The sequence below is a fragment of the Cephus cinctus genome, unplaced genomic scaffold (assembly GCF_000341935.2).
Source record: "Cephus cinctus unplaced genomic scaffold, Ccin1 Ccin1_scaffold0885, whole genome shotgun sequence".
Lineage (NCBI taxonomy): Eukaryota > Metazoa > Arthropoda > Insecta > Hymenoptera > Cephidae > Cephus > Cephus cinctus.
This window is the reverse complement of record NW_014333464.1, coordinates 159,459-177,680: the sequence shown is the minus strand read 5'-3', so window position 1 is coordinate 177,680 and position 18,222 is coordinate 159,459. Positions and strand designations below refer to the sequence as shown.

The window sequence follows — 18,222 nt, the reverse complement described above, 5'->3', positions numbered from 1 at the left end:
CGGCCTCATTTTGCCTGAAGATTACCTCGTGTCCTTTGTCTGTGACTTTTGCTATGGAAAATAAATTCACACGCGGATCAGGAACGAAGAGAGTGTTTTCAAAACTTGAACTTCATCCATTTGAAATGGGGAAACGGACTGTCCCCTTCGCGTTTGTTTTTTGATGTTTTGCTCGCCAGACTAAGTTTGACTCGTTGCGTTGGTACCCAGGAGTCGAAGAGTGTTTCCTCCTTGCACACATAGGAAGTAGAACCCCTAGTGGGCCTCAGGCCCCACTGGTTGCCTCGCTCCTTGGGTTCTGCTTGGAACGTCTCACCAGCATCGATAGTCTCCACCAGATACGATTCTTCGACGGCATGAGCCCTGCTTCGTCGGTAATTCGAAGTGTGGGTCTGTCTTTGTTGACTCGATGCACTGGGCAGCGATTGCTGTCCTTGTTTACTCGATTCTTTTCGACTCGGACATTCAACTTCCCATTCTTCGCACTGGCTGCACCTGAATGGAAATTTTCTACCCTTGAAGCTATTGTTCTGTCTCCCTGAAGTTCCCGGCTTATTATTATTATAATATTTTCTTGCCACAATTTTTTATTGTCTGTTCGTCATGCTTTTCCTTGCATTTTCTTCTCTCAAACTTTTCCAAAATCTTAAATTTTGCAAATTTTAGACCTCGGTAATGTATCACGAGGTCCAAAATTTCCAGCAAATTGCTCGAAACTTTCTGGTAAACTGTTCGGTAACATTATTGTGTAAGTTCCGTCACTGTTCTGAATGCCCAGTTTTTAGTTTTTAAATGGTATCAAATGGTTTTTAGGTGGGTTTTAGTAAGGCGGATTTTTGGTCGATTCCTGACAGCGCCGGCACAGTGACTTTGCTGCAGGATATCTACAAGGAGAGCAGGTTTCTTGAAACAGAGGTGAGACACAATGCTCCCTGAGACCAAGAATTACCAAGGATGAGCTCCCACAGTTTGCAGTACAATACTGTTCATTGGTTTACTGTGGAATAAAGGATAGATTTTCCACTTGCTTCTTGATAATTATACTTTTCACAATTTTACTGCCTCTTGTCGTCTTTCGGCGTACACGAGTCTAGTTGGAGTCGGTATCCTAGAACGGAGTCGAGTGCAGAGTGAATTCCTCCTATCGAGGAAGCCACTGCTTATATTCTCGAGAGGAATACGTTAATTTTAGTGGGGAAAACGATTTTTATTCGCCCAAGGCGTTAACGTCGCTTTTTGGATTTGATATTTTGATTGATTGATTTTATATTTAATTTCAGTAATTGGATTGGCGGTTTCTTCAAATACCGGCTTACTGGTATTCCTATTGTGGTTCAGCGCGTGCCGACTGATAGCGCCTGGGCACTTGTTTGTTTTGATTCCAGTCGCGGGACTGGACTTTGGATTCTTAGAATATTAAAAGTAACACTTTCTAATATTATTTCCTCATGACTTTCGCTATGACTAATTTCAAGGGAATTATGCAATATTAGGAATTTGAAAGTCCTATTTTCCTTTTTTTTTATCGGCGTCGCTGTGAAAGGTCGATAGGAATTTTGAGGAATTTTAGGATGGGAGGAGTTCTCTTAGATACTATTTTGCACATCCACATGGTCTTTGACAAATAAATAACACCCTGTGGAAAATTAAAAAAAAAAATAAATAAAACAGTATAACAAATTTGTGGGCGCCAAATACAGAGAAGCTGTACCGTTAACTGTCTCCAATTTATTTATATACATATGTATATTACCCTTGGCCAGCTCTTATGCGGTGGGGCCATGGATCCGGAGAAGAACAGAACCTGGGGGGGGGGGGTTCACCAAAAACTACTGCAATTAATATTATCGAACGCAAAACTATCGGAAATTGTTCAGGACTGTAGTAAGTATTGAAGAAGTCGTTGCAGGAATACAACCTAGCTGGAATCGTAAAAATAGTTATTGTTGTTGAACAACTGATGAGTTGATTTAAACTCAGAATCAAGATGTTAACAATGAGAAATAAGTTTTGTGGATAAGGACGACATTGATACCGTGCAAGTCAAAGTAGAACAGTGAGGAATCTCGCACGTCGCTGAGATTAAAAATATTAAAACGGGTATGCGCCGTGGAAATGAAGAAAAGAGTAAGAAACCTTGCACGTGAAGGAAGTTGAAGTAAAGGCGGCAACGTGCAAGTCAAAGATTAAAGAAAGCGAACGCTTGCACGTCAATAAAGCAAGAAATCAAAAAATCTGCGGCTGAGCTTGAACCAGAAGCACTGTGATATGACAAATAGTATGCAAAAGCGGTTAGCATAGGAAATTTCGCACAACTGAAAACAGCAGATACTGACCACCGCGAGAACTCAGATTTTCACTAGTTCGAAAAGACAGCGTTGCGTTCAAAATTCAGACTGACTCGATGCGTGAGGCTCGGCCGCTTATATTAAAGCAAGACGTCGAGAAGCGTCTATGACAAGACAGTGTGTTGTTGCAGAAAACGAGGCGGTAACTGTAAAGTATACCAGATTCTGCGTATACCAGAAAGGTCCGGAGGGCCAACTAGTGGGGGAGGGCCTAGCGGCCCCAAAGTAGGGAGAACGTAGAAGGCTAGACCGATTTATTTTAGCATGAAAAAATTATAACAAAAATAATGCGTAGGGTGAAATAAAATTAAGAAAGTAAAAGTACAAAACGTAATTTGGCAATAGCCTAAACGATATTACAAAATAACGTTCGAACAACGCAACTAGCAATACGAAACTATAGTAAATGATAACGATATTAAGTCAAGTATTCGTATGCTAGGGAGACGATTCCGCGAGTCGTGCACTGAACGATTTGACGCAGGAACCCGAAATGGAAGAAAGACGGAAGGGAGAAGACCGAATTTTCGTTTGCCGCCGTATTAGAAATTATCGGATTCGTAGCGATGAACAGACCGCTCGATTAATCTCGTTATTGAAAAAAATAGCCAAAGTACCCTTTGAGCGTTATTCACCGTCGTTCAGATACTTCTAATATCCTCAGGAACACATTCTCCTGGATTATAGGCCCCCCCAAGGGGTTAACGATACAGTAAACGATACAAAACTTTATGAAATAACCGCTGAGATCCATGCCGTGAGTGACGCTACAATTTTTCAAAATCGGGAACCTGCCCGAGAGTGCGCCGTAATATCACCAACTGGCCCAACCAGAATCGCTGTTAAATCTGCTCCATTAGCGAGCTCGTGATCTTTAATTGTTTTGTCTATTCGGATGAAATAGATTCTGGCATCTTTTCCTGTTAGGGTGGCTGCAGTGCTGTTTTCGGGAGGCGGAAATCATATCTACCTCTACTCCCTCGATATACGCGTCCCTGTCGTTTCTGCAACCCCCGTCAGCCCTCTGATCGTGAAGATGCTGGTTGCTTAGCTCGCATAGTTCATGTTCAATGTGGTAATTACACGTCCACCGAAAGACGTAATGTCAAGGCTTGCGGTGCAGGAAGCCCATGTGCTCCGAGTACAATTCGAAATTCTGCTCTGGCTACGTTCATGCCGAATAGCTGAATACCTGCTCCGTTTTGATTCTGTATTTTTGTAGATTTAAAATAGTACTTTGCGATACAAGTGCGAGAAAGCGAACGTTATAGGCAGGCGGTGAAGTTGGTCGCACGAGCCGCACACGAGTAACACGAGCACGAGCCGAAGGCGAGCATTTTCATATTTTCATGCGCAGCATTTTTATCGCATCCTTAGTTTAGTTATAAAGCGCCACTTACGTCACACTTTGGAAACACGAAAAGCAGCGCTTTTCATGCATGAGTTACAAACAAATATTTTCGATTGTCAGATTTTTAAATGAAGGATCACTGATGTTTAATGCATCAACCTGTGTACTTTTTTTTTTAATTCGTTCTTTCAAGTTCTCAAGAAAGGAACTTCGAGCAGCCATTGAGAAAGTATTGCATTAAATAAAGCGACTGTGTTCCTTTGTAGAAAATCAAAACTTCATTGATTAGTTAACTTGACTCATTTTTTCTTAACAACGAATGTTTTTTTCATTTTTTAATTTTCTTGATAGACATTTTGCCTCATCTTCAGCCCTATATAATATACTATGAAAAACTATAATACTTCAGAAGCATATTGTTTGCAGGGAAAAGTGAAAGTATAATTGTCGAGAACGTGAACTTTTTATACTAACTCCAAGTATCCTCTTGAAGATTTATAAGTTCTTTTTCTTTAATTCAAAAATTCATAAATTTTTTCATGAAACACTACATTTTCATATATTTTTCATCATTCGTTATATACTAAGTGTTATAACTTCTTAGCAAATCATTTTTGGCATTCGGTTATAGCTTATTCATTTTATTCAGATTCCGACGTTTCGATTTCAATATAAAAGAACCTTAAAATACGCATTTGTTGAATCATTATAGAACAATAAAAATCGTTGATCTTACAGGCCATGTGTGACGGCCTAAAGCATTGAAAATAGACATAGCGGGCTGGGGCTATCATTAAAATCGAACAATTATGTAAACCATTATTAGTAACAGTGATAATACTAGTTAGTTGATGTGCATTTTTCTGATAATAACAAACCAAATTCCTTAATTTTCTATATAGTAAGCTTCGTTTTCTCGCTCATCAGACGTGTTAATATTCTCTAAATTATCGGATGAATCTGAAAATCATTGTTATCAGTGTTTTATAGAGAAAAAATAGTTAGCGTCTGACAGGTTTGGAAGGTAATTGCTTATAAAAACATATGTTTATTACTCTCACCTTTATATTCATAATCGTCATCCTTAGAATCCTGGTCTAAGTTTGATCGTGGATTCATTCGAGACATTCGACCGAGCCATTTTTTCGATACTACTTTTTCGCAGGGTGGTTCCGTTCTACATGACTTTTTCTTTATAGTTAAAACCCAGGACATGTTGATAGGACAACATGGTTGACCTTTATAGCTTCCAATTTGAGTTGAGAAATGGATACTGGTATCAGAGTCAGAGGATGAAGGCACGGCTAATGAAAAATTTACATCCAAAGATACAATATATATTACATAATAACATTAAATAATTGTTTATCCTCACTGTATGATATAAGCTTACTTGATTTCGCTGGAATTCCTGGTAATCCTTGGGGTCCTGGTAAGCCAGGTGGTCCCGCAGGACCTGTTTGACCGGGTTTTCCTGGTTCTCCAGGATTTCCTGGTATTCCGAATCCCGGTTTACCTGGCGTTCCTTCTGCTCCAGCTGGACCTGTTGGACCAGCTGGTCCAGCCGGACCTGTTTGACCAGCTGGTCCAGCCGGACCTATTTGGCCAGCTGGTCCAGCCGGACCTACTTCACCAGCTGGTCCAGCCGGACCTGTTGGACCAGCGGGTCCTGGCAATGCGGGCGGTGCTGGCAATCCCGGTAATCCCCGCGGTCCCGGTGGCCCTGGTACTCGTTTTCCTAGTGCAACGATCACGCCTGTGGCACCTGGCATTCCATTCATTCCTGGCGAACCTGGTGCTCCGGGCATTCCTGCAATACCTGGAGTTCCAGGCTTTCCTGAGTCACCGGGTGTTCCTGGAGTTCCAGGCTTTCCTGAGTCACCGGGTGTTCCTGGATATCCTGCAACACCCCCCGGCCCTGCCGCTCCAGGTAATCCCGGTATTCCAGGACTTGCTATTGCAGCCATAGCGGCGGATATGCTTGTGTCTGATGCTAAGCTCTGACGCTCTATATTTATTGCTTCCAGCCCTGAAGAAGACAACCATTGAGGTTCTTCTCCAAGTGCGGATCTTCCTGGTCCTCCTGGACCACCAGCTCCTCCAGCTCCTCCTGTAGCACCTGGACCACCTGGTCCACCTGCTCCACCTGTTCCTCCAGGACCACCGGGGCCACCTGGTCCACCAGGACCACCAGGTCCACCTGGTCCGCCTGGTCCGCCTGGACCACCAGGACCACCCAATCCACCTGGGCCTCCAGGACCGTATGGTGATCCTGGCGATGGTCCACCAAGTCCTCCTGGACCTCCTGGTCCGCCAGGTCCCCCTGGTCCTCCTGGACCGCCTGGTCCACCGGAACCACCAGGCCCACCTGGACCACCAGGTCCTCCTGGTCCAAATAATCCACCTGGTGTACCTGGCGCAGGCCCTCCAGGCCCTCCTGGTCCCCCGGGCCCACCAGGTCCTCCTGGTCCACCTGGTGGTATATCTGGACCGACTGGACCTCCCGGCCCGCCAGGGCCACCAGGACCTCCTGGGCCACCTGGACCTCCTTGTCCTCCAGGGGATCCTGGAGGAAACCCTGGTACTGATGTAACTATTGGACCTCCAGGACCCCCCGGGCCTCCAGGCCCACCCGGGCCTCCAGGACCACCTGGACCTCCAGGACCGGAAGGTCCACCGGGACCACCAGGACCACCTAGTCCTCCTGGACCTCCTGGACTTCCAGGACTCGGTAATTCATTTGATGGTGGTACCGATGGCGATGATGGTGGAAATAGCGATGGTTGCATTGGAGGTAGTGGTGATAGTGGTGGACTTGGCGGCTTTATTGAAATTGGTGGTGGTACATGTATTAATCCGTCTAGTCCTCCAGGTCCCGCTGGTCCTCCAGATCCCGCTGGTCCTCCAGGTCCCCCTGGTCCCCCTGGTCCTCCAGGTCCTCCTGGTCCCCCCGGACCACCAGGTCCGTTAGGACCACCTGGACCTCCTGGACCGCATGTTGCTCCAGGTGATCCTGGCAATCTTCCGTCTGTGCATCCCGGAATGATTGTTGGTCCGCTTGGTCCTCCTGGTCCACCTGGACCTCCGGGTCCTCCAGGTCCTCCAGGACCTCCAGGTCCTCCAGGGCCTCCATATCCTCCAGCGCCACAACGTCGTCCAGGTGGTGCAGGAGGACGCCCCTTTGGACACATAGGAGAGGTTTCTGGGAATAGTGGAATGGTTACTGGAATTCCAGGCAGGCCGTTCGGCCATCCGGATCCTCCAGGTCCACCAGGACCGCCAGGACCGCCAGGACCGCCAGGACCGCCAGGTCCTCCAGGGCCTCCAGGGCCTCCTGGCCCACCAATACTACATGGTCCTCCTGGCATTCCTTGCGGTAACGAACATCCGCTTGGCCCGCCCGGTCCGCCAGGACCTCCTGGACCGCCTGGACCTCCTGGGCCACCAGGCCCTCCAGGGCCACCGACCGGCAGAAGTGGTGGACGTGGTGGTGGAGGAGATGGTGGAGGACGGGGTGGTCGAGGTGGTCGAGGTGGTCGAGGAGGACGTGGCGGTCGTGGAGGACGTGGGGGACGTGGGGGACGTGGGGGACGTGTGGGACGTGGGCGAGGAGGACGTTGCACGTAATATGGAGGATTACTTTGTGGGAAGGACCAAGGAATCCAAGAGGAGAGACACCTTTCATCAGCAGGTTTTCGAGGATCCGACGATTGTTCGGCGTAACACCTTTTCTGCCTTTCAGTTAAAATTTCATCATAGCTGAAAGTGATGTTCCTGTCACCGATCGGAGGGGCGGAAACTATGTTTGAAACATGTTTAACGTTTACTCCTTGTAATTTGCACAAATGATACACACATATTTTCGCGAATAAACTTAAAACCGAATATCGCCGCAACATATTCTCGACTAAGTACCACGAAGTTCTCTTTGGTCGATCATGCTTTCGAGAATGCTTCAATCATCATTTAAACTGGCAATTATGTTACTGTTTTGAACTTTTTTTTCAATATCTATGAATTTCTGCGGTCTCTGCGTCATAATTAATCCAGTTATGACCTGAAACAGCCTTTTTGCAACTGATATTTTTGAAATATTGGTTTAGTATCTCTAAAAGTGCAGGCAAGGTAATATTGTAATTACCTTTTTTAGTTCCATTGCGTTATGTGTTACTTAAATACAGGAAAAAAGAAACAATTTCTTATAAATATACAAAGTTTTTTGACAGATCCTCTGAGCCTGCATTATTAGCATTTGTAGATGCTAATGCTGTATGGTGGTAGTTTAAGAAAATAGTTACCGTAATAGTTTTAGATAAACTTTTTAGTAATGAAATATGATACGTCCGTCCTAACTCTTTCCATCGTACATCCTTCTTTCTTGGTACTTCATCTTTTTTCTATGAATCATACATCAAGAAGCGTTTAAAAATTAAAAGAGAGCCGTCAAATTCTGCTATTTTCGAAAAGTTTAGCTGATCCTAATTTCAACTTTAAAAACAGTTAACTATCAATCACTTTAAGTCATAGCGCGCGATATCAACAACTCGGTATGCGCCAAACGTTCAGAAGAAATATAAACACTTGCACATTAGAATCATGGGCGGAATAAGGTAATCGCAATTACACGAAATTCACGCAATATTCATTCCAGTTGTCTTCGCAATATTAGAGAGACTTTCGGTAGCCATAAACAGTAAAATTTCTTGGATATCACCGGCGAACACGAAAGTAACGCCACCCATTATCTTTTTACAATTGCTGAGGTCTTTAACTAGACGGTCGACAGCTTGTATGTGCGCCCGGTGGATCATTGTGCACTTATTACACAGGATGAAACATGCGCCTTGCATTGCTCTACCCAGTGATTCATTTTTACGTATCGAGCATACAGTGTTAGGTTAAAGATAGAATTTTTAGTTCCTCCACCGTTCGGCAGCGTCGCTGCAACATCGAACGAAGCGACCACTAAAGCTATTTTCACGAATAATCTAACTTTGGATAATGATAAGTTCATAAGGATTGTCTTACCTGTTACCCTCAGAGCATCCAGATTCTCAATTCAGAAGCCAATTCTCAACCATTGAAAAGAAGTAGGCCCAAGGAGATGTTGGGGTAACATTATGAGGTAGTAGGACTCCGGTTGGTTCGGATAAATGTTGCGGCGAGTCGCAAGACTTTCCCTAATTGCCTTCTCGTTGTCTTCTCCCCAATCTCTGTACGTGCGAAAAGGATGGCATTACCAACCGAGTATTTCCATACTTTAGATCTTGTCTTCAATTCCTCCGTAAGAGGACGCATACTTTTTTATAAGTCTATGATAACAGTCCTCATTAGTTACAAATTTATTTCATTTCCAAAGCCGACCTACTGACTACTAAATTCTGATATTGTACTTGATTTAAAAATTAAAATAACTTAACAGCTACAAACGGATTCCATGGTTATAGTAATTATAATCGTAGCCTCAAGTATAATTTTAAGAATAATTTGAGAATAATAAGCAATTTTCAGCTTGTCATCTACGCGTACCGTAGGCCAGTAAGTGAGCATAAAGGGTGTTACGTATAGTATTGGTTATCATTTCCGAAACAGAATAACTAGCCAACAGTCAATAGAATTGCAGACTCCGTGCGTTACCCAGTGCACTGGCCGTGTCACCTACCCAGCTGCTTAGTTGACTGCATTCCTAAGGTCCTAACCATACCTAAGAGCATCAGTGAACAATGACTATATAAGCAGTCAAAGTTATGGTACCGATGCTCAGAAAATCGTTTAGCTTCACGCGCAAAAGATCGGACTGCACATTGTCACTCGTGGCTCTAACCGTTAGAGTATTAGATCCGGTGTAATATTCGTAATCTGGCCTAAGTACGGATTCGTTATTACATACCGTAGGGAATAGGCTGGATTGGTTATCGGGAAAAATTGAGCCGCATAGACTAGTCTTTTCCAAATCAAGTAACGCATATGCTGGATACTTTTCTGTTCCAAAAAATTTCTTATTTCCTTAACCTCACGTCAGGTTTTGTAATTCAATATCACGATCTCTATCCCGAATTTCTCATAACTCAAACACTGTAAACAACAATAATTTATAGAAACTTACTGATTTATTTGTAACAATATATCGCAAATTCAAATTTCCTCGCGTATTAAATATCTATTACCCATCCATAAGCATTTCAGGGAATATCTCTCCACGTTGGAATAGCAAGGCGTGCTTCAACACCTTAAACGAGCAGCTAACCCACCATTGAGTGTATTCTTACCGCTCGGAATTCCCTCAAACTGTATTCACGTTACCTCTGGTCGTTCCTTTTCTTTTGGTTACTTCGAAATTTTCGTTATCAAATTTAAAGGCCTCGCTAGCCACTACGCCCTACGTAACAATTCAAAGAAATGCAGGTATGTATATCATTTATATTGACATTTGTTCATATTTCTTAAACATATAATTTATTCTATGTAAACATGCTTTTTTTTAATAAATGGTTATAAAATGAAAATGACCTCTCTTCTATTAAAAAAAAATGCCATGGATCCGATCCTTTTATTTATTGCAAAATACCAATTTATTAGTTTTCATATATTCCTATTGAACACCCTGTACACCGCGAGTCCTTACGTATTATAACTGAATATTACATGTTTCATTAAAAAATGTTACTGTATGTCGATTCACAGATAAAAACATTTATTTGAAAAATAAAAACAATGAATTGTTAGAGAATGTAAAAAATATAGATTGTGAATAATAATAAATGCTTCACATCAGTTTGAGCAGCTCAGGAAATAATAAGAAACTTCAGAGGGAAAAGGTTATATTTAAACATATTTTCAAGATTTTGTATAATTATATTTGGCATTACTTATTATATACATTTTTATTCTTCTTTATATATTTTTTTTCTTTGCTGTACTAATTTTAAAATTAAATTGCGAAGACGAATATACGTACGCACGCGAACTAAAATTAATAAAACTTTTCGAGGACTTTTATTTTTTCTTACAATTTTTTAATTTACCATGTCGGCCAATTTTTGGGAGATATATTTATCTCCATTTAAAGTGGAGCCGTGATAAATTTCGAATTCTTTATTTATAATTTTAGCTGCCGATAATAAAGTATCCGAAGGACATAAGTAGAAGGTTTCCTTTTGAAATAAACTGAATTCAATCATCCGGGGGCTGACTCCACTCAGAGTTTGTTTCAGTATTTATTTCATTTCTTGTGAAGCCCAATTCTGGAAACTGCTTTCTGGAACGATGGGTTACATATCGGGCAATGTATTTCAATCCTTCTTCATTTACGATTTCTAAGGTATCTACCTGTCCGGAGACTTGCAACAGAGATTCCTCTTCTATTATTGAAATGAACACTGATAAATCAGCAGTAACAATATTCTCGTTGTCTTCGTTCTATAAATAAAATGATTGACAATCGTTTTTAAACACATTACAATGGAAAATTTAAGATATTTAATTTGTTCACATCAGCAGTTACGTGTGAACAAGTCAGAAGTCCTACGACAAAATAAATTAAGAAAAATTGTTTTTTGTAACTTGATTAGCAATTTTAACATTATTTTGCAGATTTCGAAGAAATCCCAAAATATCGCTGCCACCTACGTTTCTCGGCAAAATAAAGAGCTCTTCTTCCTTGTCACCTTGTTGGGCATTAACGTTAGTTCCGTCTGGTTCATAAAATCGCCTCCAATCATCCGTTATCATTGTCAACTTTTCTAAAGAATATTTACGGTCGTTTGCGTGTTCTATGTTAGTAGAAGACGTAGAATTGGAATCCCTCCCCAAAATGTATGACCGTGGCCTATACTTGAAATTCAGAGCACTCGGATGATCATTACTTCCACCCACATATCTTATGAAAAAAAAAGAATTGTTCTAAAACGTCCTGAGACAGTTTGTTGGTCAGTACATAACTGATAGTGAACTCAGATGTATTATATTTTTGTTGCAAGCATGGCAGAATTTGGGTGAAATATGGCTGAAGAAAGGCATTTGATACTAAAATTCCTTTTTGAAAAAGGATTAGGGATTTCAATTCAACTTGACATTTTTTCGAGAAGTTCATTTTGCTTCTGTGAGGAAATTCCGTATCCATAAGAAATTTCGTTGCAACCGAATCTGCTTTTGGAATTGTGCAAGTCAACCCCATCATTGATCAATCGAATAGCATCTGCAGTCAATTTCCAGTTACTGGCATTGATCAATTGATTTGAGTGAGTTGCAGCCCATTCTACAGCAGTTGATGTTGTATCAAAAAATAATTGTGCAGCCGGGATAATTTTTTGCCTATCGGTGCCCTTTACGTCCAGGTAATAGTTGGAGATTTTCAAAGCGATTTTCAAATCTCCTACATTAATTTCAATCAGTTTCTTCTATACCTGTTTTCTCGATGGGGAATCCATTGATTGTAAAACCTGTATCGACAAAATGATTCTAAAGCAATTTCAGTAAATGCGGAATATCGGCAAAAAACAAACACTTTGAGATCGAAATCGCATGAATGGTGAAAAAAAATCATCCGTATTGGTATTTTTTTTTCTTTTTGAATGCTAGTCTCTTTTTGTGTTGAACAATACTTATTACTTCTCCATTTCTTACTCGTAGCCAATGTATTTTAGGTGGGTATGTCAATATGTAATTCCTTCCAAAGTCACAGATTTTTGGAACCTATGTCAGAAACAGTTGGCACAACTGTAAAATGTGCCTAATACAAATATTTCAATACTGTAAACAGCATCATAATAATCACAATCAATCATCATGAAATGAATATAATTAACAAAATAAAGTGCCGATACCGGAAGAAAACAACGAAGAAAATAAACCAAGAGATAATAAATAGCACTGAAAAGATGACACTCGAAATATAATAACTGAAAGTGTAGCAACGCAAAATATAATAACTCGATAGACTCTAGAAACGCGCAATATTAAACGGGACGAAATCAAAACAGTCACACGCGGGACTCACGCAGGAGCACGTGGTTTCGCACCGGAGAAACGGTACGAACGGGGTAGCACCTTTGAGTGACCTCGGGGGAGAGAGCTGAGGAGGTCTCAGGGAAGAAGATTCCCGAATGCAAATGGCTACTTAATAATTACCTCGGATTTTTAACAGAGGGCGCCACCGCTGTCACGCGGGCCTCAGGACTACCCGCGTGACGGGAGTGCAGCGGGACTGGATTTCCATGGTGAGGATGGTGTGAATATTCTCTTAGCAAAATAAGGCCTTACGTGTTTTTGCATTTCTCTCCTAGCCTATTTTTTTCAATCTGACGTATTGTAAGATCCGGTGTCCAGCTTATGTGTTTCGTCCATGGAACGTCGGTAGCATTTGTTTTACTCCAATCCCATTCTCTGGTGCTTTGCTTGGTGTAGTATCTAGTGGGCATCCCTGGCTGGCTTTAACTTCATCGATGCCGTCGAGAAACAAATGCTATGTGCGGCCGACAATCAAATGGATCTTTAAATTTGTTTATCGTTGCCACATGTACCAAGTGAACTCAGCCGATTATAGTGAAGTCTTGTAAAGTCTTCCACTGTTGAAGGCGTCGTGACACCTCGCTCAAAGCTGTCCTCTGATTGGCCGAAGTAAAACTCAATTTGTAGAAAAACTACTGAACGTAGGACCAAACGAATTACGGATTCTTACTCAGGGGGCCACCCTGAACCAGTATTGACCTACTGTGTATGGCAATTACGAAGCACCCTGTATAATACCGTTCTGGTAATATCCAAATGCGTTCATTTCATCTCGATCTATTTTCCGTACTTATCACTTGTATTCAACCACATTGTTCTTATATTTTCTATTTAAAATAAATCGGATCCATCCCTGAATTTTGATTCTGATAGTTCGTCGTTGTATAAAATAATTTCAGTAGTTTCTAGAGTGAATCTCCCTAGTTTTCAGATTTGTATTATTGTCTCACAAACCCAGGACCCCACCGCACAAGTGCTGGCCAGGGTGTCCTTAGGAGACAGCGGTATAACTTAGGTTATACCTGGCGTCCAGTTAATTTAGTATTTTATTAATTATTTCTCGCGGTGCCATTCATTTGTGCGACTTCGTCGTCATAACATATACAGGGTATCCCATGACTTATTTTTCAGCAGGCACTGGCATATTCTCTGTTAAAAATAGAACAAAATACAAATTGTCCATGTGAAATCGGTTGCAGCGTTCTCGAGAAAATAAATATTAAAAATTTAGTGATATCATTTTAACTAACAAGGACCCCTTGGTAATTGTCTACCTCCGATTTTTATCGTTTTCACATATGTTGCAGTACTCGAAAAACTAAGCGACACGTGTTTTTTCTTATCGGCCCAAACTGAGTTTTTGACGGTGAAAACCACCCCCCAAAATTGGGGTACTAAACACCATTTAATTATTTCACATACAGGGTTAGTCAGTAGAAACGCACCAGCAGAAGTTGGCCGCAAGTGGCCGACACGGCAGTGTGGCCTCTTCAAAAAATTACATGTGACCGATTCCCATAAGCGCAAATTGACAGTTCGCATAGCAATAAGGTTTTTGAAATATTTCAATAGTTAGGTAACGGAAATAATTAATTAATATTGTAATGACAAAATGTAATATCAGTTAAGATTTATTTTCACAACAGATTTTTTCCTGCACTTTTTTGCTATAAAAACATTTCAATTAATTGATTTTGCTTCCTCATAGAGGAAGCTATGTGGCGATGGAAAATTTTCCTGTCGAGATTTTCATGTCACCATGTTCAGAATGTGCCAAAATGTCGAGAAAACACGTTTGGAGAAAATGTCCGGATGCATGTGTGTGTGTGTGTGTGTGTGTGTATGTGTTTAATGGCCTCCCAAAATTCAAACGTGTATAACTCGAGATCGGTTTTAGCTACAGCCCCCCAATTTTGCAGGCATATGCAGCTCTATAATCTCTTCATTGACTATAATTTTCGTCATGATTCAAGCTGTGACTTAAAATTGATGTCATTTTCAAATTTCCAAAAAAAGGACGTTCGCACTCTAGCGATCGCAAATTTTGTGATAATGGTCTAAATAGTTCTTGACAAAGAGATACGTATCCAAGGTTGGTTGGTATTGCATTTGGACCGAATCGATCGAGAAGTTTTGATTTTATGATATTTTGAATTTTTCGAAAAATTAAATTTATCAATATAACTCTCATCAACTTTGACCGATTGAGCTCCAATTTTCGAAAAGTATAGAGCATCATTTAGCCGTGATATGTCTCAAATTTGGCGGAGATTGGTAAAACGGATCTGATTATACATATCTTCAAGTTTTCGAATTTCAGCCAATTCAAAAATATTAGGCCCGAAGAGATCATGCAAGAGATTTATCCTTACATGCGTTCTCTCAGTATAAAGCACCCCAAGTTGTGAGAGGCATGGGGACTCACGTTAAACAAGCTGCAAGTTGAAACTTGCAATTTGCTTCCTCCGAATCGTAAGTAGTGTACCAAGTCCCTATATGAGGATGCCAAGAATTTTAATTTTGCAATTTGCTTCCTCTGAATCGTGGGTAGTAGATGAAAATTCATCTATGAGGAAGCCAAAGATTTAAAAAAATGAAAATGCTTCCTCATATAAGGACTTCGTACACTACTTACGATTCGGAGGAAGCAAATTGCAAGTTTCAACTTGCAGCTTATTAAATTAATTTCAGCATTGTATTGCAAAATTGCAGTTGTGATCATTACTTGGAAATATCAAAATTGTGAATATTTTAAACTTTACATTATTTTAATTGCAATCTGTTTTGAAAATAAATTTTAACTGATATTACATTTTGTCATTACAATATTAATTAATTATTTCAGTAACCTAACTATTGAAATATTTCAAAAACCTTATTGCTATGCGAACTGTCAGTTTGCGCTTATGGGAATCGGTCACATGTAATTTTTTGAAGAGGCCACACTGCCGTGTCGGCCACTTGCGGGAAACTTCTGCTGGTGCGTTTCTACTGACTAACCCTGTATAAAAGCGGTATCTTTCATAATGAAACTAATTGGAAAAATTTCCTCACAATGAGAGATGAAAAATGTGATTTTCTCAAATTTGTTGAATATCTTTTAGGGGGGCAAACTACCCCAAAATTGTTTTTCATTATATAAAAAATTGCCAAACAGGAATAAATTCGAGTTAAAAGATTTGGAAAAAATATATGTTACTCGCGACAATTAAATAAAGTTTAAATGCTTTTTGCATTTTTGCGAAAAATTATTTTATAGGGGATAACCACCCCTAAGTACATTTTATTATTCATCTCTTAAATAAAATATATTCAAATATATCAAAATATGTTCACAAAAATAGTTTTTGTGAACGAAAATAACTGGAAAAATTTCCTCACCATGCGAGATCAAAAATGTGATTTTTTTAAATTTGTCCAAAAATTTTGTATGGGGCTGAACCACCCAAAAATTATTTTTCATTGAAGGTTTCATATTTCCGTAGAATAAAGAAACTTATATTACATAAATTTACATTATCAGAAGTACGCGTTACATTAGGAAAATGTGAATTACCAAGGAATTATTATAACAAATAGATTTATAAGACCAGCAAGCATTATCAGACCTTATTATTCATTGTATGTGGTACAGTAATGATGCTCTTTGAAGAAATTACACATACTTATTCCGGCTATTAATTTTAACATACGAATAATTTGGCCTGTAGAACATTTTCGAAGCTGGCTGGAGCACGTTTTCTTTCCGAACGTAGGACCGGCAAGTGTGTTACTCATAGACTCTTGGACTGAACACTGTCCAAAAGTTGTACGGCAAGCAACAACTGCTGGGAAGAATATTTTTCCCATGATTATACCAAAAGACACGACCGAAAAGATTCAGCCCCTTGATGTCTACGGATTTCGTATTTGGAAGAATTATGTGCTACATTTTTCTGATTCTGTTATACTCTTAAACTATGACATAAATCTGCACATGCGAAATAATATAATAAAGTTACAATCTTTACTACATAATCAATTATCATCACCAAGGTATTACAACCTTTTTAAATACTCCTGGTTTAAAAGTGGGTACGTCACAGAAAAACCAAAAGAATTTGAGAATCCAGTCGATTTTTCCTTCAAGACATTTTCCAACACATTGTGTGAAGTTCAAGGATGTGGAAATGTAGCTGTTATTAGATGTTCGTGGTGCAAAAAATCCTTGTGGTTTAAGCATTTCTTCGAAGAGTATCATTACTGTACCACATACAATGAATAATAAGGTCTGATAATGCTTGCTGGTCTTATAAATCTATTTGTTATAATAACTCCTTGGTAATTCACATTTTCCTAATGTAACGCGTACTTCTGCTAATGTAAATATATGTAATATAAGTTCCTTTATTCTACGGAAACATACCAAAAGTAAACTGCACTTATGGTGGTTTTGTTTAATGAAAAATAATTTAGGGGTGGTTCACCCCCCTAAAAGTTATTCGACAAATTTGAGAAAATCACATTTTTTATTTCTCATTGTGAGGAAATTTTTCCAATCGGTTTCATTGTGATAAATACCGCTTTTACATGTGAAGTAAATGGGTGTTTAGTACCCCAATTTTCGGGGGTGGTTTTTACCCTCAAAAATTCAGTTTGGGCCGATAAGAAAAAACACGTGTCGCTTAGTTTTTCGAGTACTGTAACATATGTGAAAACAAAAAAAATCGGAGGCGGACACTTACCAAGGTTTCCTTGTCAGTTCCAATCATCACCAGAAGAAAACAATAGCAATTACGTAAATGATACTGATATGAAGTTGCCACTTTTACGAAACGTCACATGAGGGTTACCACGTGTTGTAGAACCAGAAATTTCGCCACACTAAAAAGTAGTAAAGAAAAGTGTCGGGAGTTTGATTCTGTGAACGCATTCACTCAAGTAGAAACTGTCATATTATCATTAAGGTTGTGACGTGATTTTCGAATCACGGTCCCAAGGCGACTCCGTTTACCGATACAGATAACGTTCTCGATTTCTGGTTCCCTTCGGGTCGCCACCCTGCTCAGAAGCTACGCTCTCGGGTTGATTAGTACAGTTATGTTAAAGCTCTCGTAAGATTTCGTTATTGTTTAGTTGAGGTCGAGGTGCTCGAATCTGCCGTGGGGAGATAGTCTCGACGTACCGAGTTGCCCGGCAGAGGAGAGTACCCGACGGAGACATCTCCACGGACCGGAAGGAGCCCGGGTGAGATACCGGCGCCCCGCTGGAGATGGGCAAAGGGCTGTAGAGCGGGCGGAGGAAGTTTTGATATGGTTAAGGGCAGGAGAGGAACCTCCTGCCCGAGTTGAGGATGTGGTGCCCAGCTGTCGCCCGATGCTCTCGGGAAGCGGCCGTGGAGGATCTCCAAAGATTATGTACCGATTCGTTAAGGAACGCTCTCGATTTGGTTTAAAGGGACGACTCGAAGGAGATAGAAGAGTTGTCGGTTATAAGGCTCTCGACCAATCAGAATGATTAGTTCTCGGATTTGGC

The 18,222-nt window shown here is 40.6% G+C and overlaps 1 protein-coding gene across 1 annotated transcript; it reads right to left on the bottom strand.

Moving 5' to 3' along the window:
- Positions 1-4,324: 4,324 nt before the first annotated feature.
- LOC107271088 (collagen alpha-1(III) chain) lies at positions 4,325-8,978 on the bottom strand. Its single transcript, XM_015746693.2, has 3 exons — positions 5,093-8,978; positions 4,761-5,003; positions 4,325-4,659 (listed from the first exon to the last, which is right to left on the bottom strand). The coding sequence occupies exons 1-3, from the start codon at positions 7,596-7,598 to the stop codon at positions 4,586-4,588; spliced, it is 2,823 nt and encodes a 940-aa protein (XP_015602179.1). The 5' UTR covers positions 7,599-8,978; the 3' UTR covers positions 4,325-4,585.
- Between the last annotated feature and the right edge of the window lie 9,244 nt (positions 8,979-18,222).

Excerpts from the sequence above, each read along its gene's own strand:
- LOC107271088 (XM_015746693.2), bottom strand. The coding sequence starts at position 7,598 with ATGTTGCGGCGATATTCGGTTTTAAGTTTATTCGCGAAAATATGTGTG. Across the intron at positions 5,004-5,092 it reads AGGAATTCCAGCGAAATCAA|CCGTGCCTTCATCCTCTGAC; the intron begins GTAAGCTTATAT and ends ATTTTTCATTAG. Across the intron at positions 4,660-4,760 it reads TGACGATTATGAATATAAAG|ATTCATCCGATAATTTAGAG; the intron begins GTGAGAGTAATA and ends AATGATTTTCAG.